The sequence below is a fragment of the Siphateles boraxobius genome, unplaced genomic scaffold (genome assembly GCF_051911475.1).
Source record: "Siphateles boraxobius isolate OS27281-9 unplaced genomic scaffold, OSU_SipBor_1 126, whole genome shotgun sequence".
NCBI lineage: Eukaryota > Metazoa > Chordata > Actinopteri > Cypriniformes > Leuciscidae > Siphateles > Siphateles boraxobius.
In genome coordinates this window covers 304784-331956 of record NW_027508729.1, presented here as the reverse complement: position 1 = coordinate 331956, position 27173 = coordinate 304784, and the positions used below count along the sequence as shown (strand labels likewise).

The following is a 27173-nucleotide window of genomic DNA, read 5'->3' as shown; positions in this document are numbered from 1 at the left end:
TTTTTTTTCACCTTAATTACTTTTAATATCTAAATAATTGCCAAGTGAAATCAACATTACAGTGTTTCCAATATGCTTCTAATTTATACACCCCTTTACTGTTAAAGCTGCTCACCAAGGCTCTCTCATTTCTAAATGGACTCTATCCCTGACTGCATCACTGAGACCGGAGTTTACAGCAATCTTCTTTGTTGGATGTTTTTTCTCACTCTTGTGTGCATGAAGCTGGAACTTTTTGGCTCCAAAATGCAGAGCTCCTCAAATATTTTCTCCCTTTTATTGGTCCTGCTTTAAACTATTTGCCCAGTTACTTCTTTTTTGTAATGCTGTAACAAAACTCTGTTCTGTTGTTCCATTTGTTCTAATAAAACTTTTAAAGCCTGTTGTGTAGTTGTATATTGTCGTTTTGTTTAGTCTTTCCCCAAAGACTTTGACACAAAAAATGTGTTTGTATGGTAAAAATCACGAAAAATCTTTCATATTTAAGTAGTCTTACCTGACTTACAGTTGGTACCTTGATGGTAATAAAATTACAGACTTGTGACGTCGAGACTACGTTGTGAGATGGTAGGCCTAAGTCATGAAATTACCAAAACGTCACGTAACTGGGACGTAGTTGGTTATTTTGTTACCTTAGGAGACCGTACTGACGACGTTGCAGTTGGTACCTTGATGGTAATAAAATTACAGACATGCGACGTCGAGACTACGTTGTCAGTTGGTAAGTCATGAAATTACCAAAAAGTACGAATAAACTACGTAACTGCGACGTCGTTTGTTAGCTGGGCTACTAATAAAAATAGTATCTTCCCTGACAAAATTCCACTACGCAAATTACAAGTCAATATCGGGTTTATATGACCATTTTACAGGATAAAAGCGAGTTAAAGAGGGGCGGGGACGAGAGCACGAGTGCGTGTGTGTGTGTGATTCAGGGGTTAAAGGCGACACACGCGCGCACACACGCGCACACACTCGTGCATGACTGAATGTGTCTCTGATGGCATCGGCGTCTCTTCAGTGGATCTTCACACTGCTGATGGTCCTGATCATCTTTCAGGGTGTGTGTTTGGTGTTTTACTACATACCCGACACACACTCGTCCAGGTGAGCGCTTTTATCTCGATATTTCATTATAATTCAATAAACGCTATTTAAATTAATTCAAATCGGGCTCCGTGTTGCTGTTTTTAAAGTTCGGTATTTTACACTTAAAGCTCTGTTTTAAGATCGTTTCAGATGAAATAGAATGGTTAAGATTGAAATTTGGACAAATGCTGCTGTCCCGATAATTTTCGGTTCCTGTATGAGCACCATTTGTTACGCAGGAGAGTAGAGCTGATCAGCACTGAATCAGAGATAAAGTTGTTTCACTCTATTGTGCTTCAAATAAATCCATCAATTTACTGCGGTGAAAATGTTTGAACCATTTGCTGTCTTTCTACAATTCCACAAGTCTGACAATGTGCCAATTAATGTATTCACCATAGGCTACACATTGTTTCAAAGCAGCTTTACAGAAAATCACGATGTTAATGTTTCTAACATCTTAAAATCGTAATGCCTTAGCGTTTATCAGATTAGAGCTGGACGATACTTGTGTGACGATATTAACAATCGCGGAGTTGACATTTATGCAGATGAAGTTAGACATAGGCTATTGTAGCCTATATTTAAAGACCTGACCATAATATAATTGGCATACAACTATAATTGCGATGGAAAAAAATATTTATTAGTTTATGTGAAGGCTAATCTCAACTAGATGGAGATGGAATGAAAATGAAGTTGCGCTTCGAGTGAAACGGAAACTTCTGGAATAAGGAAAAAATGCATGCAAATAAGTGTAGCAACATATATATTCATCAGTGGCTGGTTTTAGTGCAGTGATGGTTTTGAGCACATCTTTTTTTGTTCAACATTAGTAGACGTTTTGCTGAAAATTACACAAGTAGGCGACTGAATTCCTGATTCCTTTCTCACAATCATCATTTTATTGGCATGTTCTTGCACAAATTGTTGTGCATCCTCCTCTTCAAGAAGAACTGTTCAACCCCCTTACCTTCTGGCAGGGGCGCAGCCATCATTTCAAAAGTGAGGAGCCCTATACCAGTTTTTTTCAGACCTTTGATGACCGATTTTTCCGTAATTGGCTTAATATGCTATTTATTTTTAAAGCAATAAGAAAGACAGAAAGAAAGAAATGCAGATGTTCTGTACTTTATATTGCACGTGGTATTGTATAATTGTACTATAATGTTTACATATTTGAAATTGTTTTTGTGTATGTGGTTTAGTATGTGAATGGCACACAGGATACGTGCACATTCACACTACTTTATTCTAGTCCACATTTCAGGAAGGAAATAAAAAAGCCACTCAAAGCACACAATTGCAAAGATGTCACAGTAGGAGACCTTAAATCAGTAGAACAATAAGATGCAATAAACAGTTGGTGTTATTAGTTGGTCGTTTCATTTACGCTTTTCTTTTTAGGCTGATTTGTTCAAAAGCAGGAGATTATTTACACAGAGTTAAAGCTAACATATATCTTAGCATTTTAATACTTGAAACTGCCAAAAGTGTTTCTGCGATGTTGATTCCCATCTATGAATTGCTGAGCAATCATCTCCCTATCTATACTGTTCAGTTTGGATGTGACACACAGCAACACTGTTTAGACGAGACTGTGTCATTGTGCTTCAGAGCCAGGTTTTTAATCTTCGAAGACAACTGAAGCTTCTTTCAGACTCTGCGGAAGAAACAGGGCAAACAAGGAGCAACCTTACAAGTGTTTCCACTTGGTCAAAGAGTTGGCGGACTTCTGGCAACATATTCCAAAGAGTGTTTGCAGCCTCAGTAGTTGACTAATAATCATATTTGGACTTGATCATTGCACCCTCAGTGAAGACCAGTGCATTTCTGGATATTGTTCCAACAGACCAGCATCAAAATCTCCTGTCAACAGTACCTTTTCAATAGAACTGATCGTAAGCAGCCCCTCTTGCTCAAATCTTTCTTGAAACTGCATATTGACAACATCCAAGCACTTGAAAATTATGTCCTGAAGTATTCTGCCGAGGAACTAGGGGAGGGCCGGGACAGTTGAAACACTTTTCAGATAAACAAAGTTTTCTAAGAGAAGGTTACAGATAGAATTTTTTTTCTTTTTGTGATCAACAACTCTCAAACGTGTTCTCTTAGTAACCTATCATGTGTTATTCGGTACAAATATAGAATGATTTAAGTAAAAATTGACTTTGAACGGTAGTTGTGCTTTGTTTCAATCGTCCCGCATGAGCGGGAACACACGGGTGGGACGGATGAAACATAACAGTTTAAACGGCAATTCATCTGATGTTTGTTTTCATGAACAATACCTTACCTCAGGTGAATGCGGCTATACAGCCACAAAAAGCATCATTTAAAGCATAAAATCTATAAAAATGGGAATGTGACTTGATTAATGACATGCAAAAACAAAAGTACACCTTACTGTCAACAGAAATGACCTCAATTTTAAGCCCCACAAACATAATAGGCCTAATTTACTGTTATGCGCCTAAAAAAAAAAAAGACAACTTAACGGCTGAATTTGTTTAAAGGTCATTTCAGTTGCAAAAATAAAGTTCCCTATGGTTAAAAACACAGATAATACAGACACGTTTAGAAAATTTGGAGTTTAATGTATGTTGTTAATTAAATGAAGTATGGGTTGGGTTAGTGGTAAAAATATTTGTCTAATTGTTTGTACCTTATTCAAGTATATTTATCTTTGTATGTATTTTAATGTTATTCGTATGTGATTGACCAGAAATGTGGTGCACCTGTAACGATGAAATTTGTCCCTTTGGTGGCACCGTAGTTTGCACAAGGGAAGATGAATATTTAAAGGTGGATGGCGGTGTGAATGGCAGGCAGCTGTGTTTGAGTGAGTCTATATGTATTTTATCTGGAGATCCTGTGTTTTATACATGAATTTAAAGAACTTGACGCCCGTTTCATGACGGAAGAAAGGATATTGTTTGCATTCCTTGGTGAGCGCAGCGAGGTATGATATGCTCTCATTCATGGATATTTCATAATATTTGTACACATGAATGGTTTATTTGCTGATAATTAATGTTTGTCATCTTGAATGTTTTACTTGTGTAATGACGTTTGTAGCCGTGAAACAAGTTTGTGTGAAATGTTTGTTGTATGTTTTCAATACAGTTTTCACTGTGCTAAGGTGATGGCGTGAAAGTTGAGCGTCATGCTGGTTTGACGAACTAAATAAAGGACACCTTATGCATCAGTCGAGACTCTCTCTGTTTCTTTGGACCCAAGGGCTGCTACAGTGAAAACTCGTCGCTACATCTGAGACATCTGCTACGCTGCATGTCGTCTTCGTTCCGGAGGTTGCCATCGCTTGTTCCACGCATCCAGGCAAGGTCGTAAATTGGTAGCATGTTTAACAGAGACTACAGATGCGGTGAGAGACTCTGACTATCTGGATATATATATGTATATATATATATATATATATATATATATATATATATATATATATATATATATATATATATATATATATATATATATATTTATAAAAAAAAAATGCACTGAACTATTTACTTAAAGGCTATACCTGATTGATATAAGTAGTAAGGCTACATAACTGGCTCTCGTGTTTGTGAGTGAATTGTGAAATATCTGAAAGGGTTACAAATATGAAATGTTTAACGGTTTATATTTACTCTTAAATCTTAAACTTGTGTATCTTGAAGATGAATTTTAGCCATTCGAACTTTTATTAAGCCGTCTTGAATAAATTAAAGTTTTTTTTTTTTGGTATTTTATTGACATTTGGGTAGACCTATCTTAATATTTGAAGTGTGGAGTGTTAGGTTACAGCATCATCTTATAACCACAGCTCCCTGAATCACTTTAATTTAGAAATACATCAAGTAGTGATACAAACATGTCAAGAGAAAAGGAAAAGTCCACTGGTGAGAAAGATCTAAACTATGATGAACCTTCAACAGAAGAAACAGTCTCTCGTGAACGAAAGCTTACAGAAAAGGGCAAACAAATGCGTGAAGAGGAAGCTAAAAGGCACGTAAAGGCTTTTTTGAGAGCTTATGAATCGTGGAAGCAGATAGCATGACAAGCTAGAACTAGGCTCAAGAAATTCTGTTTGAAGGAGGATCTTGATAAAATAAACGAACACATTCAGAGTGGATACGACCGTGTAAATCAAAATTATGAGCCACTTCAACGCAATTCTCTTAGTACACCAGAGGTTGTGCAGAAATTGGATGCTTGTAACACGCTGACAACAGAAATATGTGATCTTGTGAGTAGAAGGCTTGATGTGGGTCTAGTTCAAGAGACCTATAAAGAGGAAGCTGAGAAAGAAAGAGTGCGAATGATTTTAAGTCGTGAGGAATATAAATCTGTCTTTGGTGAGACAAGCACTGAAAGTGTTATTTTAGAAGAATCCATAAATTTAGATAACCTGTCAATCACTAGCTCAAAGGCTTCTTGCAAGCGAGTAGATGCAGAAGCAGAACTCGCAGCCAAATTAGAACCGGCAAAGTCGATTGAAGAGATACAAGCTCAACAGACCAAACTGGAAAGTGAATGGAAACTCCATGAGTCACAAATATTGATAGAAATGAAGCAGAAACAAGCAGAAGTGGAGTTGAAGTTAGAAGAGGAGAAAACAAAGTTAAAAATGTTGCAAGCGAGCATGGACGTGAAAGTGGCTGCATCTCGAGTTAGAACATACAATAAACTGGAAGGTGATGTGGAGAACATGGGGGGAGAATCTAATACAGCCTATGTTGTTAGAAGCACTCCGGCTACATATTCGAACAGACAACTAGATACAGGAGTCACGATGTTCCAATCGCAACCAGCATCTCAGAGTTTAACAGCCAACTTAGCTGAAGCAATTGCAAGCTCTTTTAGTTTAAATCATCTGCCTGTTCCTGAACCAACGATGTTTGCTGGTGATCCTTTGAAATTTGTTGACTTTCGGATGTCATTCACAACTCTAATTGATAGGAAACCCATCTCTGCTAGTGAAAAAATGCTTTACTTGAAAGGCTACCTCTCAGGAGAGGCACGGAAGGCCGTGGAAGGATTCTTTTACCGGAGCTCTGAGGATGCATATGAAGGTGCCTGGGCAGTTTTAAAGGACAGGTATGGAAATCCATTCATTGTGCAGAAAGCGTTTCGAGACAAGCTGATGAAATGGCCTAAGATTAGTCCTAACGACTCTTTGGCGCTTAGAGATTTTGCAGACTTTTTAAAGAGCTGTGTAGAAGCTATGCCCCGTGTCAAAGGATTGGCCATTTTAAATGATAGTAAATCATTTTAAAATCATAAGCTCTTGAGAAAATTACCCGACTGGATTGTCCGCAAATGGAGCCGAATCGTAGTGGAGCAGCTCGATGCATCTGGAGAATATCCAAGCTTCGAACAATTTACTAAGTTTGTACTGAAGGAAGCTCGCATAGCCTGTAATCCCATCACTTCTTCCTTTTTGAGCTCCAGCTCAGTAGATGAAAAGTTCCCTGAGAGGGCAAAGGCCTTATTACAAGTGCCCAAACAAAATATCATGCTTTTAAGTCAGAAAGTTTGTCTCCCTTCAAGCCAAAGCTGCCATGTCCTGTCTGTAAGGATGAGCTGCACGGCATTGCTAAGTGCCCAGTCTTTGCTGCCAAGTCTATGGGAGATAAAAGGGTGTTCATACAAAATTATCAATAATCAAAATTATCTATGCTTTGGATGTTTGTGTAAGGGACATATAACTAAAGATTGTAAAACGCGGCCCGTCTGTGGAGTGTGTAGTTGGCGCCATCCAACCTGTTTGCATGAAGAGAGAGAGAATAGATCTGGCGAAACAAAGAGAAGTTCCATTTCTGATTCCACAGATGGACAAGCAAATCAGCAAGTCCGCAAAGTTTTGTCTCATGCAGTAATTCAGAATTCTTCTGTTACCTCAAGTATTGTTCCGGTTTTCTTGTCATCTATGAAAGAACCCCAAAAGGAAATCCTTACCTATGCTCTTCTTGACACCCAGAGTGATTCATCTTTTGTCTTGGAAGATCTTGTCAGAGAGCTGGATGTAGTTTCTCAACCATTACAGTTGAAGCTCAGTACAATGACTGCTGTAGACACAGTTATAGCCAGTCAAAGTGTGTGTGGTTTGCTAGTTCGAAGCTTTCATTCTGAAAATCACATAGCGTTACGGCAAGCATACACACGTGACTTTATTCCTGTTGATAAGTCTTGTATACCAACCAGAACCACAGCGTTGCAGTGGCCTCACCTCAAACATCTTGCAAATAACTTACCATCTCTTCAAGACTGCGCAGTGGGACTGTTGATTGGCTGTGATTGTCCTTCAGCGTTAGCTCCCCTTGAGGTCATTACTGGCGGTGAGAATGAACCATTCGCACAGAATCCTGAGCTGGGATGGAGTATTATAGGAGCAGCTAATCCCCACTTGGATAGGCAGGGAAGTCAAAGATTCGTACATAGAGTCGCAGTGAGAGAGATGCCAGTTCCTTCAGCCGCAGACATCTTGAAGGTTCTGGAGTCTGACTTCAATGAGAGGAATTCCGAGGGTAAATGTGTCTCTCAATATGATGTGCGCTTCATACAGATTCTTAGTGAAAACATTCAGCAGAAAGAGGATGGTCATTTGGAGATGCCTCTCCCATTTAAAGGCCAAAGTCCCCCATCATTACCTAACAATAAGAAGCTGGCTATAATTCGTTTGCAGCACTTAAAGAGGAAGTTCAAGGCCAACCAACAGTTTTATGATCATTACAAGGCATTTATGGAGGATGTGATAAATAAAGGTGACGCAGAGTCAGCCCCAGAGGTATCTGTCGGAGATGTCGTTTGGTACATACCCCACCATGGTGTATATCACCCGAAGAAGCCTGGCAAATTGAGAGTCGTCTTTGATTGTTCAGCTAAATTGTAGCATCTCGTTGAATGATACTTTACTGACAGGCCCCGATATGATTAATTACTTGTTAGGAGTTCTCTTTCGTTTCAGAAAGGAGAAGGTAGCCATCATCTGCGACATCGAAAGGATGTTTCATCAGTTCTTTGTTACACCTGATAATCGCAGTTAACTGAGGTTTCTATGGTGGGAGCATGGAGACCTTGATCGTGAGCCTAAGGAATACCAGATGGCAGTTCATCTGTTCGGCGCTGCTTCCTCTCCAGGGTGCGCTAACTTTGGCCTGAAATATCTCGCTCAGCAATACAAAGCACATTATCCCTCTGCAGCAGCATTTGTTGAAAATAGTTTCTACGTTGATGATGGGCTAGTGAGTGTTCACACAGTTAAGGAGGCCTGTGAACTGATAGTTGAAGCACAAGAGTTGTGTAAAAGAGGAGGCCTACGTCTTCACAAATTCAACTTGAATGAAAGTGAGGTTCTTCATTGTGTTGAGACATCCGAAAGAGCGCCAAGGGTCAAACGTCTTGACTTTAACCCTGAGTCAGCCTCAATAGAATATGCATTGGGTATTCAGTGGCTAATCGAAAGCGATGGTTTCAGTTTTAATATAAACTTGAAAGATAGACCAGACACACGGCGTGGCATTCTATCAGTCATAGCTTCCTTGTATGATCCTCTGGGCTTTGTGGCTCCATTTGTTCTGAGCGGAAAGTGCATCCTGCAATAATTGTGTCGTCGGAGCATTGGATGGGATGATCTGCTTCCTGAGGACTTGCTCCCACGGTGGGAGGAATGGAAGGCTGGCCTTCAAGGCCTTAAAGTAGTCTGGATCCCAAGATGTTATCATCCACAAGACTTTGACAAGATTGTAAGAGTAGAATTGCACCACTTCGCAGATGCTAGCAGTGTAGGCTATGGTGCATGTTCTTACCTTCGATACAAGGATGTCAGGAACAAAGTTCACTGCAGTCTCGTCATGGCAAAGGCCAGGGTTGCACCATCAAAGATCACAAGCATTCCCCGTTTAGAACTTTCAGCTGCTGTGGTTGCAGCCAGATTGAGCGTTCTGCTGAAATCAGAGCTAAATATGAAGATTGATGAAGAATTCTTCTGGACAGATTCTCAAGTCACTCTAGCATATATCAACAACGAAGCACGGAGATTTCATATCGTTGTGGCAAATCGTGTTCAGTTTATACGAGAGTACACCAAGCCGAGCCAGTGGTATTATGTTGATACGACAGAAAATCCAGCCGATCACGCCTCTAGGGGACTTCCTGCATCAGACATTTTATCAACAACCTGGCTATCCGGTCCTGAATTTTTGTGGAAGGAAGAGGTTCATCCGGTACCAACTTCATCTCTCGACCTGTTGGTTTGTGACCCAGAGGTTAAAACCATTCAGGCATTTGCAATAAGAGTGACCGATTGCATGAACAAGCTTAATCGCCTGTCTAGGCTATCCTCTTGGACAATACTCCTTAAGGTAGTGGCAAGAATTAAGAGACTAGTGCCTGGACTAAAGTGTCAAACTGATGTTGTGACTGTCAAAGAGCGCGAGATTGCTGCCAAAGCAGTGATAAAGCTTGTTCAACAGCAAGCATTCAGTCGAGAGATAAAGGCCCTTGGAAAAGGGGAAAGTCTTCCATGTTCTAGTCCTCTTTTTAGTCTTGATCCCATTCTTGATCCCATTCTTAAAGAGGGCATACTTTGTGTTGGTGGAAGATTCAAATCAAATCAAATCAAATCCTTTTATTGTCACACAACCATATACACAAGTGCAACAGTGGGTGAAATTCTTAGGTGCAGTTCCGAGCAACATAGCAGTATGACACGATGTGACGAAAACAATTACAGCAAACATCAGATTTACATAGATTACACATCTAATGTGCGCACAATTACTCACAGTACCATATACACTAACAGAACAATAAATAATATACAATGTACAATATACAACAGTTTACAATATACAACAATATACAATATACAACAATTTACAATATACAACAGTATACAAAAATACAAAAGAGGTAATTATACATAGAATAGATACTCGTAAGGTGCAAATATATATATATATATATATATATATTATGTAAATGCAGTAGGTTATGTTGTGCTGTGTTGACAGTTAGAATGTTTATGGTTATTGATCATGAGGGATCAAGAGTTTAGAAATCTAATTGCTTGTGGGAAGAAGCTGTCATGGAGTCGGCTGGTGTGTGTCCTGATGCTGCGGTACCGCCGGCCTGAGGGTAGCAGTGAGAGCAGCCCATGGCTCGGGTGGCTAGAGTCTCTGATGATCCTCCGAGCTTTCTTCACACACCGCCTGGCATATATATCCTGGAGGGAGGGAAGCTCACCTCCGATGATACGGCTGGCAGTGCGCACCACCCTTCGCAAGGCTTTGCAGTTACGGCTGGTAGTATTGCCATACCAGGCAGTGATGCAGCCAGTCAGGATGCTCTCGACGGTGCTGGTGTAGAACTGTGTGAGGATGTGGCGGTTCATTCCAAACTTCCTCAGCCGTCTCAGGAAGAAGAGGCGCTGATGAGCCTTCTTCACGACGGCCTCAGTGTGGACGGACCATGTGAGTTCCTCTGTGATGTGGACACCGAGGAACTTGAAGCTGCTGACTCTCTCCACCGGTGCTCCATTGATGGTGATGGGGCTGTGTTCTCTGTCGTTCTTCCTGAAGTCGACCACTAGCTCCTTGGTTTTGCTGATGTTGAGGGAGAGGTTGTTCCTCTGACACCAGTGCGTCAGAGTGAGCACCTCCTCTCTGTAGGCCGTTTCATCGTTGTCGGTGATCAGACCTACGACCGTAGTATCATCAGCAAACTTGATGATGGAATTAGAGCTGTGAGTTGCCACGCAGTCATATGTGTACAAGGAGTACAAGAGTGGGCTGAGAACACAGCCCTGTGGGGCTCCAGTGTTGAGGGTCAGTGATGAGGAGATGTTGCTGCCTATTCTAACCACCTGGTGTCTGTTTGACAGGAAGTCCAGGATCCAGCTGCACAGCAAGCTGTTTAAGCCCAGAGCCCGGAGTTTCACATCAAGCAAGGAGGGCACTATGGTATTGAATGCTGAGCTGTAGTCTACAAACAGCATTCTCACATATGTGTTCCTCTTTTCCAGGTGGGAGAGAGCAGTGTGTATTGTAGATGCAATAGCATCATCAGTGGAGCGGTTATTGCGGTATGCAAACTGCAGTGGGTCCAGTGAGGAAGGTAGAACAGAGCAGATGTAATCTCTGACTAGTCTCTCAAAGCATTTACTGATGATGGGGGTCAGAGCAACAGGGCGCCAGTCATTTAAGCAGGTGATGTTGGTTTGCTTCGGTACAGGTACGATGATGGACGTTTTGAAGCATGTGGGGACTACAGACAAGGAGAGGGACCAATTGAAAATGTCCGTAAAAACACCAGCTAGTTGGTTCGCGCACTTTCTGATGACGCGGCCCGGAATACCGTCTGGACCCGCGGCTTTACGGATGTTCACCCGACGGAAAGATCGGGTTACATCCGCTACAGAGACGGAGAGTGTACTAACCTCTGTAGCTTCAGCCGCGAGAACTCTCTCCGCGAGGGGGATGTTAGTTCCCTCAAATCGAGCATAAAAAGTGTTCAGCTCATCTGGGAGAGAGGCAGTGTTGTTCACTGTGGAGTTTATGTTTCCTTTATAGTCCGTAATGCTATTAATTCCCTTCCACATGCTTCTAGAGTCGGTGGTGTTGAACTGTCCTTCAATCTTGTCCCTGAATTGGCGTTTTGCTGCTCTGATAGTTTTTCGGAGGGCATAACTTGCTTGTTTTTGCTCCTCCGCACTCCCGGAGTTAAAAGCGGAGGTCCGCGCGTTGAGTGCTGCACGAACATCGCCATTAATCCATGGTTTCTGGTTCGGGTAAATCCGTATTGTTTTGATCGGAACAACGTCTTCTACGCACTTCCTGATGAAACATGTTACGCTGTCAGCATAAGCCTCGATGTCGTCATCAGAGGCCGACCGGAACAGCTCCCAGTCCGCGTGATCAAAACAGTCCTGAAGCATAGAGTCTGATTGGTCCGACCAGCACTGGATCGTTTTGAGGGCGGGTGTTTCCTGTTTCAGTTTCTGCAGATTGAAGCATTCATCACTTATTGAAGAATTTAGGCACCCGTGCATTCTACCCAAGGACAGTCATATCACCCAGCTTGTGTTGTCGAACTATCATTCACGAGTATTGCCATCAAGGTCCAAGTCAAACTCAAATGGAGCTTAGAGCAAATGGATTCTGGATCATCAGTGGCAGAAAGTTGGTTGCGAAGCTGATACACACGTGTGTTCAGTGCAGGAAGCTGAGGCGACCGGTAGAAGAGCAGCGTATGGCTGAACTTCCTAAAGAGCGTATTGAAGTATCTGCCCCATTCACATAATGTGGAGTGGACTGCTTTGGAACGTTTGTCATCAAAAGGTGTAGGAAGGAGTACAAAAGGTACGGCTTGATATTCACTTGTTTCTATTCTCGAGGTGTCCACATTGAAATGTTAGAAGATCTATCTACTGACTCCTTTATTAATGCCTTACGGTGTTTCATCAGCTTAAGAGGAGTAGTGCAGCAACTATACAGTGACCAGGGCAGGAATTTTATAGGAGCTAGGAATGAATTGAGAGAAGCACTTAAACACTGTGACAACCAGGCTTTGGAGAGCATTCTGGCTGATCATCAGTGCGAGATTGTCTTTAATGCCCCGTCAGCAAGCCATGCTGGTGGAGTTTGGGAGCGCCAGATACGCACTGTTCGAAGTGTGTTGAATGCTACTTTGGCTCAAAGTCTCGGTCGGCTTGATGATTCCTCCCTCAGGACACTCTTTTACGAGGCCATGGCCATCGTTAACAGCCGCCCACTGACAGTAGATGGAATAAATAATCCCAACTCTCTTGAACCTTTAACGCCTAATCATCTAATCCTAATGAAGTCAAAGGTTGCTCTTCCACCTCCTGGGAACTTCAAGAGGGAGGATGTATACGGTACAAAGCGATGGCACCGAGTTCAATACTTGATTGAGCAGTTCTGGAGTCGATGGAAGAGGGAATACCTCCAGAACATTTCCACACGACAGAAGTGGCATGTGACCCGGCGCAATCTTAAAGTGAATGATGTGGTCATTGTAAAGGAAGACATCCTCCCAAGAAACCAGTGGCAGTTAGGACGACTAGTGGAAACCTTTCTGGATAGTGATGGTTTAGTGCGAAGAGTCAAAATACGAGTTGGAGAACAGAAATCAGGAAAGCATCAGTTTTCATCTAAACCCTCTGTTATAGAAAGGCCCATTCAAAAGTTGGTGCTGCTTCTTGAAAGTCAATAGTCATAGTATATGTTCACATGCGTACATGCACAAACACATGCATGCATAACCCATGCATTACATTGACATAATTCTATGCTTACTTGCACTATTGTCCAATGTTGAGATAGTGAGTGGTGTATAAAGATGTTAAGAATCATGTATGAATTATTTGGTGTCGACCATTATCATGACACGATTGGTGTGATCGTAAAGGACTACTTTGGAGTTTAATGTATGTTGTTAATTAAATGAAGTATGGGTTGGGTTAGTGGTAAAAATATTTGTGTAATTGTTTGTACCTTATTCAAGTATATTTATCTTTGTATGTATTTTAATGTTATTCGTATGTGATTGACCAGAAATGTGGTGCACCTGTAACGATGAAATTTGTCCCTTTGGTGGCACAGTAGTTTGCACAAGGGAAGATGAATATGTAAAGGTGGATGGCGGTGTGAATGGCAGGCAGCTGTGTTTGAGTGAGTCTATATGTATTTTATCTGGAGATCCTGTGTTTTATACATGAATTGAAAGAACTTGACGCCCGTTTCATGACGGAAGAAAGGATATTGTTTGCATTCCTTGGTGAGCGCAGCGAAGTATGATATGCCCTCATTCATGGATATTTCATAATATTTGTACACATGTATGGTATATTTGCTGATAATTAATGTTTGTCATCTTGAATGTTTTACTTGTGTAATGACGTTTGTAGCTGTGAAACAAGTGTGTGTGAAACATTTGTTGTATGTTTTCAATACAGTTTTCACGGTGCTAAGGAGATGGAGTGAAAGTTGAGCGTCATGCTGGTTTGACAAACTAAATAAAGGACACCTTATGCATCAGTCTAGACTCTCTCTGTTTCTTTGGACCCAAGGACTGCTACAATTAATTTTACCTGCTTATTTTTTATCCACGACCTCGTCGAAATATCCAAAAACGATTATCAAGTTAACTGACTCGTAACGTGTGCTATGACCTCCCGAGTGTCCGAACCTTAAGTCGCTGCGCTTGCACCACCGCTCTACGTTTGAAAGAAACTGTATCCTTGCGCCTGGGCGGAAATTCTTGTAGTTTGAATATTTAAAATCTTTATAGTTGTATTTTAAATTTCAGATTATTTTCGGCATATATTATGACATATGATATAATGATATGTGAAAAGAATTCGTAATTAAAAACATTCGAAGCAGATCTACTTTGTCATGCGTAATGTGTCGTCAGATAGTGACAGGATCATGTTGAACCCGTAGGTCCCATATGGGACACACTTAATTTCTGACATTTCTTAATTTCTCTCATTCCCAGTTTTGCAAATTGGAAATAAAATACCTGTTTGATAAATTCAGGTGAACGTTGTAATAATGATAATTCAAACAAAACTAAATGTCACAATAGAAAATAATGCATTTTTATTTAAAAAGTTGTTATACTGATCAGATCCTATCTATGATATTATTTGTATAAAAGTGACTACCAACCAAATGTTATCATTTAAAATGTTTAAATGTATAATTTTAAGCATGAAATTATTTTGCCCACATAGGTCCTATGAAGGTCCCATATTATCATCCAACATAGCCTATATGTGACCCACATTGTGAAACCCACATGGGACCCATATCAATTGCCTATGTTCAACCCATGCCTATGTTCAGCCCATGCCTACAAGGAACCCATGCTGCCTGTATATAATCCACATGGGGCCCACATATCAATGTTGGCTGGGTTCTCGGATCAATAACTCGTGAGCTAAACGTTGTTAAAACACAAATTATACTTATTTACAATCACAGTAATGTAGAGCTTCAACCAAATTTCCCTAAAAACGAGCTTTATAATATAGGCTAAATGGATCTCTATGAGCAGGCTGTGAGACAGTCAGAAGGGACCGTCTGCAAAGAGCAATATAACCCAAATTCTATTCTTTGCACAAATTATATTGGTAGGCTACCATACATACACAGCTAACATAATAGTTACAACCATAGATTTTGCTTATATTTGCTTACTGAATTTGATGGCATTACACTGTAACAGTGTGAAGTTATTGAATATTATTTCTAAAAAGGGTGAAGTTGTTGATGTTTCATAATAAATAATCATCAATAATCAATACAATCAAACTAAGTATTGTAGTATAACCAGCCGGAGAGCTGTGAAGTGTGAACTGAATTTGGTGACCGTACAGTGTGTCACAGTGAAGCTATTGAATATGTTTAATAATATAAAATGTGCAATAGGGTTTTGGGATTTGCACTTTGCACACGGCCCCTATTCGGACTTGTCTCACAATCGGCTGTTTAGAGACATGTGTATTATAACGCTCGTTTTGAGGAAAATTGGGTTGTAGCTCGTTGTTATTGTGATTGTAAATATGTGTCGTTTGTGTTAAAGTTTAGCTCACGGATATCCGGGAACTTCGAATAGCCTATGTGAATATATTGCCAACTTCACTGAACTCCTTGAGTAAAGCACTGACAGCATTTCTTTATATTTGAGTCCTAGTTCAAAACACTACACAAAACGCTCCATTAACGTACGGATCAATGAAACACTGCCAGCGGGACATTAAACAGGAAGTGTCTGTCCGAGCTCACAACGGGTTTTGCGAGGGAACGCAAATAACTTTGCGTTGGAACCATAGAGGTGGGAATGCAAAAGATTAAAAGAAAATTCCTAAATCTCCCATCCTACATTTTTTCCACCACTATTTCCCTTTAGGGTCTCCGTGGTGAGAGAGCGTTGAAAATGAGCGCATTGGAAATTAATCGAAATGAATGGGAGACTAATATCTTCTGGAAGCATTTGCTACTGCAGCCAAACACAATCTCACTGAAAGCAAATTTTTTGAGTTTTCAACTTTTCAATTTTTTAAGATGTATGGCTTTGATTCCCTTTCAAGGGAACTCGCGCTGCGTCAAGCGCTGCGGGAACGCTTCTGCGTGAACGCTCCTGCGTGAACGCGTCATGAAGCACTCGTGAAATCAGTCCAATGGCATGACGAGACGTCGTAGGCGGGTGTCATCATTGACCAGGAAGCTATAAAGTACCCCTGAACCAAACCATGTCAGCTTCTTTGTCTTCACAAGCACTCTATTACCCCTTTTCCACCAAAGCATTTTGAGAGCCGGTTCGGAGCCGGTGCCTACTCGCGAACCGGTTCTTTGTGTTTCGACAGCCAAAGAACCGGTTCTCGGCCAGGAAAACTGGTTCCAAAGCGGCACCAACTCTTTGCTGGACTAGAACCAGAGAACCGTTCTTTTACCACCGTGTCATGCTTACGGCGGGGCTGGAGGCGGGTTTAGATGTGTCCTAAACATATTTTATGACCGCAAAGCCAGGAGAAACATTTGCAGAAACACGATGTAGTCCACCATTGTAATTATTATGCTTGAAGTTGGCGCAAGCGTTTCTAGCTTTTTTTAAATTTTATTTTTTTATTGAAAACATTATGTAAGCAAAGAAGAAAACAGTCAAAATATAGAACAAATAAACGGAAAGAAAAAAAGACACAAGACAGAGGTACATAACTAATCAGAAATGATTACATATCAAAGGAAAAGATTAAAAGACTTACTTATTTCAATTGTTTTTAAAGCCTTCATGGAACACAAGTTAGAGATAATCCCAAAATAATGTACTTGCTAGCGTTTCTGTATGGCGACGTACACAGTGACGTAACGACGTCGTTCGCTGGGCGCTCTAGTCAGTGGGAAAACAAACCGGTTCTGAGAAGGTTCGCAAGTTGAACCAACTCCGAACTAACTTTGAACCAGCACCAGTTCCGAACCCGTTCTTTTTTGGTGGAAAAGGGGTATATGTTGAAATCGTTCTGTCTATTTGGGGTGTGTTTGTCTCTACTATATATATATAATATGGAGAAAAATAAGAAGCAATTTAAGCAGTGTGCCACTCCCTGCCCTCGTTTTATCACGGGTGGGGATACACACAAGCTTTGTGTGTGGTGTTTGGGACTGGAGCATGCCCAGTCAGCCCTCGAGGGGACTGGCTGCGAGCATTGTGAGAGGCTGCCCATGAGAACTCTCCGGTCCCGCCGAGCGCTCTTCGAGGAGGGTGCTTCGGCTCGCGTGCCTCAGGGCTCGGGTCCCGCTGCTGCCGAGGCACAGTTGAGATGCATTTCCTGGGGCTCGCAGATGGATCTGACGGCGGGGTTAGAGACGGGTGATCCCCTATCTCATACCTTACCCGTTGGATCCGACGCTTCAGTGTGCGAGTCAGAAGCACGCGCTGCGGTTTCTTCTGCTCGCGCTGTAGCGCAAGTGCAGCAGCATTCCAGTTCCGAGGAACTGGATGTTTTGAGTTTAGAGAATGAAGAGAGCCTTGCACTATCCCACACAGCTACACACACACAAGAGGAGCTTTTAGAGGTTGTCACTCGCGCTGTTGCTAGATTAAATCTAGACTGGCCAGCCGGTGAGCAGGAATCATATCAGTCAACTAGCAAGTTAGATGAAAGATTTTGCCGACTAGATCGCAACCTCCAAAGCGGGGCTTACCGTTCTTTCCTGATCTCCACACTGAGGTGTCGAAATCATGGACTAGACCAGCATCTTTTAGAGTGTTTAACCCAGCGACATCGGAATATTCTAATATTGTAGGGTTAAAAGAACGTGGTTATGCGGCAATGCCTCAGGTGGAAGAGGCGCTTGCGAGCTATCTCTCCCCTGAGTGTACATCGTCGCTGAAAGCCCCGCCGCTGCCCACTAAGCCAGTTAGGACGACATCGATTTTAGTGGGTAGGGCGTACTCGGCAGCAGGTCAAGCGGCCACCAGTTTACATACTATGGTGGTCCTACAAGCATATCAGGCTGACCTGCTAAAAGATATGGATGATGAATGTGAAGAGGTGGGGAGAGAAACAATAGCGGAGTTTAGGAAGGCAGCTGATCTGTCTCTTCGAGCCACCAGGGAAGCGGCAAAATCTATCGGCCGCTCTATGGCAGCTCTGGTGGCTACGGAGAGACATCTCTGGTTAAATTTATCTGAAATAAAGAAAGAGATAAAAAATTCTTGCTAGACGCCCCTGTCTCCCCTGCTGGTCTTTTTGGCGACTCAGTAAACTCGGTCGTCGAAAGGTTCCAAGAAGCGAAAAAGCAGGCGGCTGCATTTCAAAAATTTCTCCCCCGAAAAGTCTGTCTCTGGGGCTGCTGGGCGGGAGCAGTCGAGTATGTCCTCCTCTCATAGAGCCCAGCAAAAGGTGAGCGTGTCTGCTCGTGCTCCCCCTCAGAGAGACTGGGGGTCGGGACAGCGCGCTCAGCCGAGGTCTTCCCGAGGTAGAGCAGATCTGAGGACTGTTATTGTCTCTAGGAAGGCCCAGGCAAAGAGGTCCTGACGAGGGGCGTCGGGATTTCTTTGATGGCAGTCCCCTCCGAGGGGAATCGGCCCATTCTAGATCTGCGCCAACTAAATCGAGCAGTCAAATTAAAATTCAAAATGCTCACGTTAAAACAGATCGCGTTTCAGATCAGATCCGAGGACTGGCGTGTCACAATAGACCTAAAAGACTCATACTTTCACGTCTCCATCCTTCCACAACACAGGAAGTTCCTCAGGTTCGCTTTCAGGGGCGAAGCGTACAAGTACCGGGTTCTTCCGTTTGGCCTAGCACTGTCACCCCGCACATTCACAAAATGCGTGGATGCAGCTCTGGCTCCCCTGAGACTTCAGGGCATCCGCGTGTTAAACTATATAGACGACTGGCTCATCCTGGCGCAGTCGGAACATCAGGTAGCTCAGTCTCGAGATGCTGTGCTAGCTCATATGAAGACGTTGGTGCTGAGGCTAAACGTAAAGAAAAGCGTGCTGATTCCACAACAGAATACCACTTTTCTGGGTGTAATGTGGGACACAAACACCATGAGAGCCCGTTTGACGCCCGCCAGGACAAATTCGATCCTGGAGGCTGTGCGCAGGGTAAGGCTAGGCCAGTCACTCACTGTATTACAGTTCCAGAGACTTTTGGGTTTGATGGCAGCAGTGTCCAACGTGATTCCTTTTGGCCTGCTGTACATGAGACCCCTGCAGTGGTGGCTAAAAACCAAGGGATTCTCCCCGAGGGGAAATCCATTTTGCATGATCAAAGTCACGCGGCGATGCCTACGTGCTCTGCTGATGTGGAAAGATCCTTGGTTCCTGTCCCAAGGTCCGGTGCTGGGAGCTCCTTGTCGTAGCTCTACGCTAACGACGGATGCTTCCCTTACCGGTTGGGTGGCGACCATGAATGGTCGCTCGGCTCGGGGTCTGTGGAGCGACCATCAGCTTTCCTGGCACATAAACCAGCTGGAGATGATGGCCGTGTTTCTGGCACTCAGACACTTTCTCCCAGACCTCAGGGCCACCATGTGTTGGTTCGTACGGACAACACAGCGGTGGTCTCCTACATAAATCGCCAAGGGGGTTTACGATCTCGCCGACTTTGGAGGTTGGCACATCGAATTCTGACTTGTTCCCAGGGAAAGTTGTTATCAGTTCGAGCACTTTATATCCCCGGGTACATGAACAACGCGGCAGACTCTCTGTCGAGACAGGGAGTGGTGCCGGGGGAATGGAGACTCCACCCCGAGGTGGTGGAGCTCCTTTGGAGCTGATTCGGGCAAGCTCAGGTGGATCTGTTTGCATCTTGAGAGACAACGCACTGTCCCCTGTATTATACCCTAACACACCCAGCCCCCTTGGGGTTGGATGCCATGGTACAGACGTGGCCGAGGCTACGTCTGTATGCCTTTCCCCCTCTGGCATTGCTACCGGGAGTTCTGGAGAGAGTGCGCCGGGACGGGGTTCGGCTCTTATTGATAGCCCCGTTCTGGCCGGGTCGAGTATGGCTGTCAGACATTGTGTCTCTCCTCGAGGGCCCTCCGTGGGAAATTCCGGTCAGGAGGGACCTTCTCTCCCAGGCGGCGGGGTGAGTGTTTCACCCATGCCCGGAGCTATGGAAACTGTGGGCCTGGCCTCTGAGGGGGTTCAGCTCATAAACTCAGGTCTTTCTACTGAGGTAGTGGAGACCATGTTGCACTCCAGAGCTCCTTCTACGAGGAGGCTTTATGCCCTAAAATGGAGAATTTTCGTTGCATGGTGTACGAGCCAGTCTGTGAATCCAGTTGACTGCCCAGTTGGTTCAGTTCTAGATTTTCTTCAAGAAAAATTATCTTCGGGGTTGTCCCCCTCCACCTTAAAAGTGTACGTGGCAGCTATATCTGCCTATCACGTCCCTCTAGAGGGGGCATCAGTGGGGAGACACCCATGGGTAGTTCGCTTCCTTCGCGGTACTCTGAGGCTCTAAGTCCTGCGGCACGCTCGAGGGTGCCAACCTGGGATTTGTCCATTGTGTTAGAAGGCCTAGCCCTGGCCCCCTTTGAGCCCATTGAAGAGGTGCCAGAGAAGTTTCTCACATTAAAAACTCTGTTCCTGCTATCTATCTCTTCTCTGAAAAGAATCGGGGATCTACAAGCTTTGTCAGTTGCTCCCTTATGTCTTGAGTTTGCGCCAGGTATGGTGAAAGCATTCCTGTTTCCAAAGGAAGGATATGTGCCTAAGGTCCCCACTAATGTGGCAGGTCCAATAATGTTGCAGGCCTTCTCTCCGCTTCCATTCCAAGATCAGGACCAGGAGAAACTAAGTTTACTTTTCCCAGTTAGGGCTTTGGATGCCTATGTCCACAGAGCTGCCCTGTGGCGCAAGTCCGATCAGCTGTTTGTATGTTTTGGGTCCCCGAGTAAAGGGAAACCCGCATCTAAGCAGACTAAGTAAATGGATAGTCGAGGCTATCTCACTTGCATACGTGGTGGCCGGTCATCCTTCACCATTAAAGGTCCGAGCCCACTCGACTAGGAGTATGGCTGCTTCTATGGCCCTGTTGTCAGGGGTTTCAATTCAGGAGGTATGTGATGCGGCAGGGTGGTCCTCTCCGCACACCTTTGTAAGATTTTATAACCTGGATGTGGCTTCTACTCCGGGTTCTCGGATGTTTCTAGTATGATGTGCACACGATTTCACATTTACAGGCACCTGAGGATTATGGCGACGTGGGTATTCAGTTCCCGCAGCGCTTGGCGCAGCGCGAGTTCCCTTGAAAGAGAACGTCTCAGGTTACGTATGTAACCATGGTTCCCTGAGAAAGGAACGAGACGCTGCGTCGCTTTGCCATACTCCTGGCATGCCTGTGACCAACTTGTTCGACCTATCAGAAGCTGACATGGTTTGGTTCAAGGGTGCTTTATAGCTTCCTGGTGAATGACGTCACCCGCCTACGACGTCTTGTCACCCATTGGACTGATTTCACGAGTGCTTCATGAGGCGTTCACGCAGGAGCGTTCCCGCAGGGCTTGACGCAGCGTCTCGTTCCCTCTCAGGGAACCATGGTTACATATGTAACCTGAGACGTTTTCTCACTGTTTAAGAGTAAGACATGTTTTTGAAAATATACATTTCATATAAAAATTGAAAATGGTATTTTAATGCATTTTTCATAACGATAAATGTAAAATTCTGTAACTTTAAAAAAAAATGTTTTAAAAAATTCACTTCAGCAATAATCTGGCAAATGTCATCTTTAAAAAAAATCAAACTGAAGTCTTTGCTCCCATGTATCCAAGATTTTTAATAATAATTCCTTAGATTTATATAGCGGTTTTCTCGGCACTCAAAGCGCTTTACATATGGAAGCGCACCACCAATGAGCAGCATCACCTGGATGATGCACGCATTGAATGGCAGCCATATTGCGCCCATACACACACACACACACACACACACACACACACACACACACACACACACACACACACACACACACACACACACACACACACACACACACACACACACAGGGCCGGTTCTAGACATTTGGAGGCCCTAGGCAATATTCATCTTCGAGGCCCCCCACCCCCAATAAAAAACTATTGAAACAAATATGATTCCTAACCTTTTAATTTATACAACATTTAATTTTAAATGTTTTTACTTACACAGTACATAAGTTTGGACACATTACTATTTTTAATGTTTTTGAAAGAAGTCTCTTATACTCATCAAGCCTGGATTTATTTGATCAAAAATACAGAAAAATAATATATTATAAAAATTTAAAATAATGGTTTTCCTATTTTACTATACTTTAAAATATATTTCTGTGATGCAAAGCAGAATTTAGTGTCATGTGATCCTTCAGAAAACTTTATAATATTCTGATTTATTATCAAATGTTAGAAATGGTGCTTAGTATTTATTTTATAACCTGTGATACTTTTTTTCAGGATTTTTTTTTATCATTAAAAAGTTGTTTTAAAAAAGTCTTCACTATCACTTGTTATATATTTAACACATCCCTGCTGAATATTCCTGTTTTTTTTTTGTATTTTTGATCAAATAAATGCAGGCTTGTAGAGCATAATAAAAAACTTCTTTCAAAAACATTAAAACTAGTAATTGGTCCAGACTTTTTACCAGTAGGCTACTGTATGTGCATATTAATCAAACTTCATCTAAGGTAATCTCTTTTTTGTTTAATGAAGATGTTATTGTTATTTTGATGTTTTATTTAATTTATTGACAGTTCCAGAATACCACTTCAGCAGGGGCGGCGCCAGATAATGTTTAAGGCAGCTGCTGAGGGGGTGCTAGATCATTGACAGGGGGAGCTGCGTAAATATATATAATAAAAATATATAAAAATATTAAAAATATTAATCTATGCCCACCTCTAATATATATATATATATATATATATATATATATATATATATATATATATATATATATATATATATAATTAGGCTACACACACACACACAATTATTTAAATGAGCAAAATGTATGATGAGATGTGCTCCAGTTCACGTGCAGTGCAATGCAATCGCACCGGCGCCTCCATATCATGATCATATTGTCTGCTATATTTGCTTCTTATTTATTATATCCAGGCAATTGGTTGATGAAAAATGTATTAAAATTAAGATACAATTTATAAAAAACGAAATTCACTTTAAAGAAAGGCTTTCTACAAAACAAAACTTAATTTAGTGGTCAAAATCATGTCTGACCCATCATATCTTCCGCTATTTTGCGAATCTTACTCATGCTGTTCTATTTCCATAATCAGCATAGATGTAAAAAAAAAAATAACATTATAATATTTTAACAAAAATGAAACTAAATGCGCTTATTTAATGGCACATATAGTGGGCCTACAGACTCCGAAATATTGAAATTAACATTAATAATGCTGTAGAAGTGCAGTTTATTAATAGTACATGTTAACTAATCTAATTAAGTTACCGCTTTTTTATACACCGATTCAGCGGTCTGGTGATCTGGTCGACCTTTTACTATCGTGTCAATTGATTTTGATTAATATGCGCGAGGGAGAGAGAGCAACACAGCGCTCGTGTTGTTTGAAGACTTGAGAGTGCTCGCGCGCGGCCGGTGCGTGTTCTCTCTCTCTCTCTCTCTCTCTCTCTCTCTCTCTCTCTCTCTCTCTCTCTCTCTCTCTCTCTCTCTCCCCCTCTCTCTCTCTCTGCTCGTTTGCGCCCTGTCAAGAGCAGCAGTCATTCTATTCTACATCACTCACCGATCAAAAAAGGCTTTGCGGGACAAAAATTTGCTTTGGCAACCGCCAAAAAAATTCAATGCAGGGAAACCCCTGTTATTATGTCGAAATAAGGAGATATTATATTGAAATAACGACTTAATATCTCTAAATAACAAGATAAGTTTTCTTTTTTCTTCACCATGCGGCTTCCATAGAATAGCCTGAATATAATTGATTCCAGACATTATGTTCGGGGGTGCTATCGGGGTGGTCTTTCTTGGGGGTGCTGAAGCACCTGCTAGCCCCTCCCTAGCGCCGCCCATGCACTTCAGTGATATATGCTTTTATCATTTTTTTCATAGCTGGTATGGGCAGGATTTTCCCCTCCCATTTAATCAATATTGACTGCAGATATTGTCATATTATTAATATAAGTAATATGATATCATGCATTGCATTGCTACCTTAAATATGCTACACAAATCAAGTGGACGAGAAAGACACGATCGCTACTGATTAGAAAAAAAATCTAAACTGATATTATTGGCGATATTATTGGCGTAAGTAGGCTGATGTCAGGATCTAATCATCAGGAGAATTTAGAAGATAGACCCATGAGATCCTTTATTTGAAACATTTAAAAATGTTGTAGTTGGCTTTTTAACTTTGAATACAAACGTCTTGACTTTTACTTTTGTAGCGTTTTTAGTCAGCTCCCGACGCGATGTTATTCATTGTACGCGCAAATTCAAAGTGTCGCGTCTGGGCACGGTAATGACGCTCGCGCTCTTGTAAACACGTAATAAAGCGGTGAATTATTTTTCCAGAAATGACGCTGATCTACAGTACAAGTTTATATTTAGAATACATTGCAATCACTCCAAAATAGATGACGACAACGCACACACCTGCATTACGAGCTTTACTTCTTTGCATGCCTATTTAGGCTTTTGCTACGCAGCACCTGATGGGCTGGCGTTAATGTGACGTAATGTAACAGTCTATGGTTAAGATAAACATCGTCACTATTTTTAGTTAATTAATAAATATTGAAATAAATTGTAGGACATTTGTACATTTTTTATTTATTTATTTTTTGTCCCTCTGTCTGGGCCCCATCCCGCCAATCGGGCCCTAGGCACGTGCCTAGTTTGCCTTTGCGTTAATCCGGCTCTGCACACACACACACACACACACACACACACACACACACACACACACACACACACACACACACACACCAGCTTATTGGTGGAGAGGAGATAGAGTGCTGAAGCCAATCAGTATGGGGATGATTAGGAGGCCATGATGGACATCATCAACCCAGGAACATCCTGGGATTTTTTATGACGACAGAGAGTCAGGACTTCTGTTTAACATCTCATCCGAAGGACAGTGCTCTTTGACAGTATTGTCCCCATCACTACACTGGGGCGTTATGACCCACACATAGCACAGGGTGAGCGCCCCCTACACTGACCAGACTCAACCCTGCTTAGCTTCAGTGGGCACCAGTCTCGGGCTACAGGGTGATATGGCTGCTGGCTGTGACAATTATTTAAGTAGGAAATTAAATTTACCGGAAGATGCTCAAAAATTTAATGAATTGATTATTTATTATTATTTAAAAAGAAACAAATAGAAACAAAAGGGGTGTCATGAAATCCACTGATTCTCTTATAGTTCTGTAGAAAAGAACTGGTAATGAAACGCCAAGAACCCTTGATAACCAGCCAAGAGTTTATTAAAAAGAATAGGGTTCTTTGTTGAAAGTAAGTATATTTGCTGAAACCTTTATTTTTAAGTGTGAGGAACCCATAAGACAGAACCTTCAGGCGCAACAAGAATGTAATTGATTGTGTGCAAAAGGTTTATCAGCACTTTTGATTATGTTGATAATTTACAGGCAAGATAATGAGCAGCAAAAAAATGACATATGCTCTTTTTCTTTCAGAGATGCGATGACAGAGGCGCTTCAGAAGCTGCGCTGCGCAAAACTCAGACGCAAGTTTTCTGTTATAAAACCGGCTAAAAGGTGTGTGAGAATGAAGATCAACCAGGAATCAACGAACTGACAATTGAATTAAATGCCTTTGTTTCCCTCTCAGTATTCAACTCAAGAGGTTCACGCAGGAGCTGTCAGATTTCATGAGCTGCCCATACAAATCTAACAAAACTGAGCGGGAGCTAAACAGGTGTGTCTCTAACGTCTTCACATTCATGCTTATCCATATGGCAGGTCATCAAAACAAAAAGTGACTTGCATTGCATTCAATGTTTACATGTTTCTCAATCTGATGTATTTCTTTGGAATCGTAGCCTACTGATGATCTTTGCATGATAATATGCTATTTAAGTTTCTAAAGGAACAACCAGTGTTGTGCCTGAACGCGTTCATTGAATGATAGTTCATGAACTCGTTCATATTTTGGGCGAACGTGAACTGAACATACTGTATTACTGCCTGGTGAACGTTACTGTGAACTCGTTCATTCTGGTATCTGTGAACGGCGCGCGGCGCGCTCTCACTTTAACTTCGTTCAATAGGGCGCCAGATTTCTATAGAGCCTTCCAGGCGAAAACCCAGCTAAAACACCCTGTAAAACGGCCTTAATATGTTGCGGAAAAAACACCCATTCTGCCATGCAACAGTGTCGCACCACCGCATGCGTCATCAAAACAAAATGCAGCAAGGAAGCGTCGTATGATCATTTAAACGAGTTTTATGACAAGGTCGGTGAGGATGGGAAAAATCTTACATTTCTGTTCAAACTTTGCCCGCCGATAAAATAACTGCTCTCTGTAGTTCTATATGGGCTGTGGCAATCATTTTGAAAAATAATAGCTCGTAGCAACATTATGGAAAAAAGAACTATGAATGAACTAGTTCAAAATTTTAAAGTGTGAACTGAACGGAACTAGTTCATTTTAAAATTTGTGAACTGAACTATAAACTAGTTCATGTAGAAAGTGAACTTTCCCAACACTGGGAACAACTTGTAGCCAACGTTCAGTTGCACATTCCTTTAGTTTCTTTATTCCTCCGTTTTTATGTTCGACCAAGAAGTTACGTTTTTGAGCAACACTAGTGCATAGACAACCGGAATCATCATGAAACATTTGCTATTTTATTATAACAGAATTTGACACTGTGTAGAAGATTCTTTTCCACAGCACTGCACCTGTTTAACACCAGTGTTAGGAGTAACGCGTTACAAAAGTAATGCATTACAGCAACGTAGCTATTACTTTTTGCTGTAACGCAGTAGTGTAAGGCATTACTAATCAATTTTCAGTAATATTTTACTCGTACATGTTC

General features: G+C 42.0%; 1 protein-coding gene across 1 annotated transcript in view; it reads left to right on the top strand.

Annotated features, from left to right (window-relative positions):
* The first annotated feature begins 840 nt into the window (after positions 1-840).
* The window catches only part of LOC143733601 (alpha-2,8-sialyltransferase 8F-like), a 55041-nt gene continuing 28708 nt past the window's right edge, over positions 841-27173 (top strand). Inside the window, exons 1-3 of the mRNA XM_077225144.1 lie at positions 841-1107; positions 25809-25889; positions 25963-26049. Of these exons, the coding sequence (XP_077081259.1) occupies positions 1001-1107; positions 25809-25889; positions 25963-26049 (275 nt within the window). The 5' untranslated portion in view covers positions 841-1000. The remainder of the gene's footprint in view (positions 1108-25808; positions 25890-25962; positions 26050-27173) is intronic.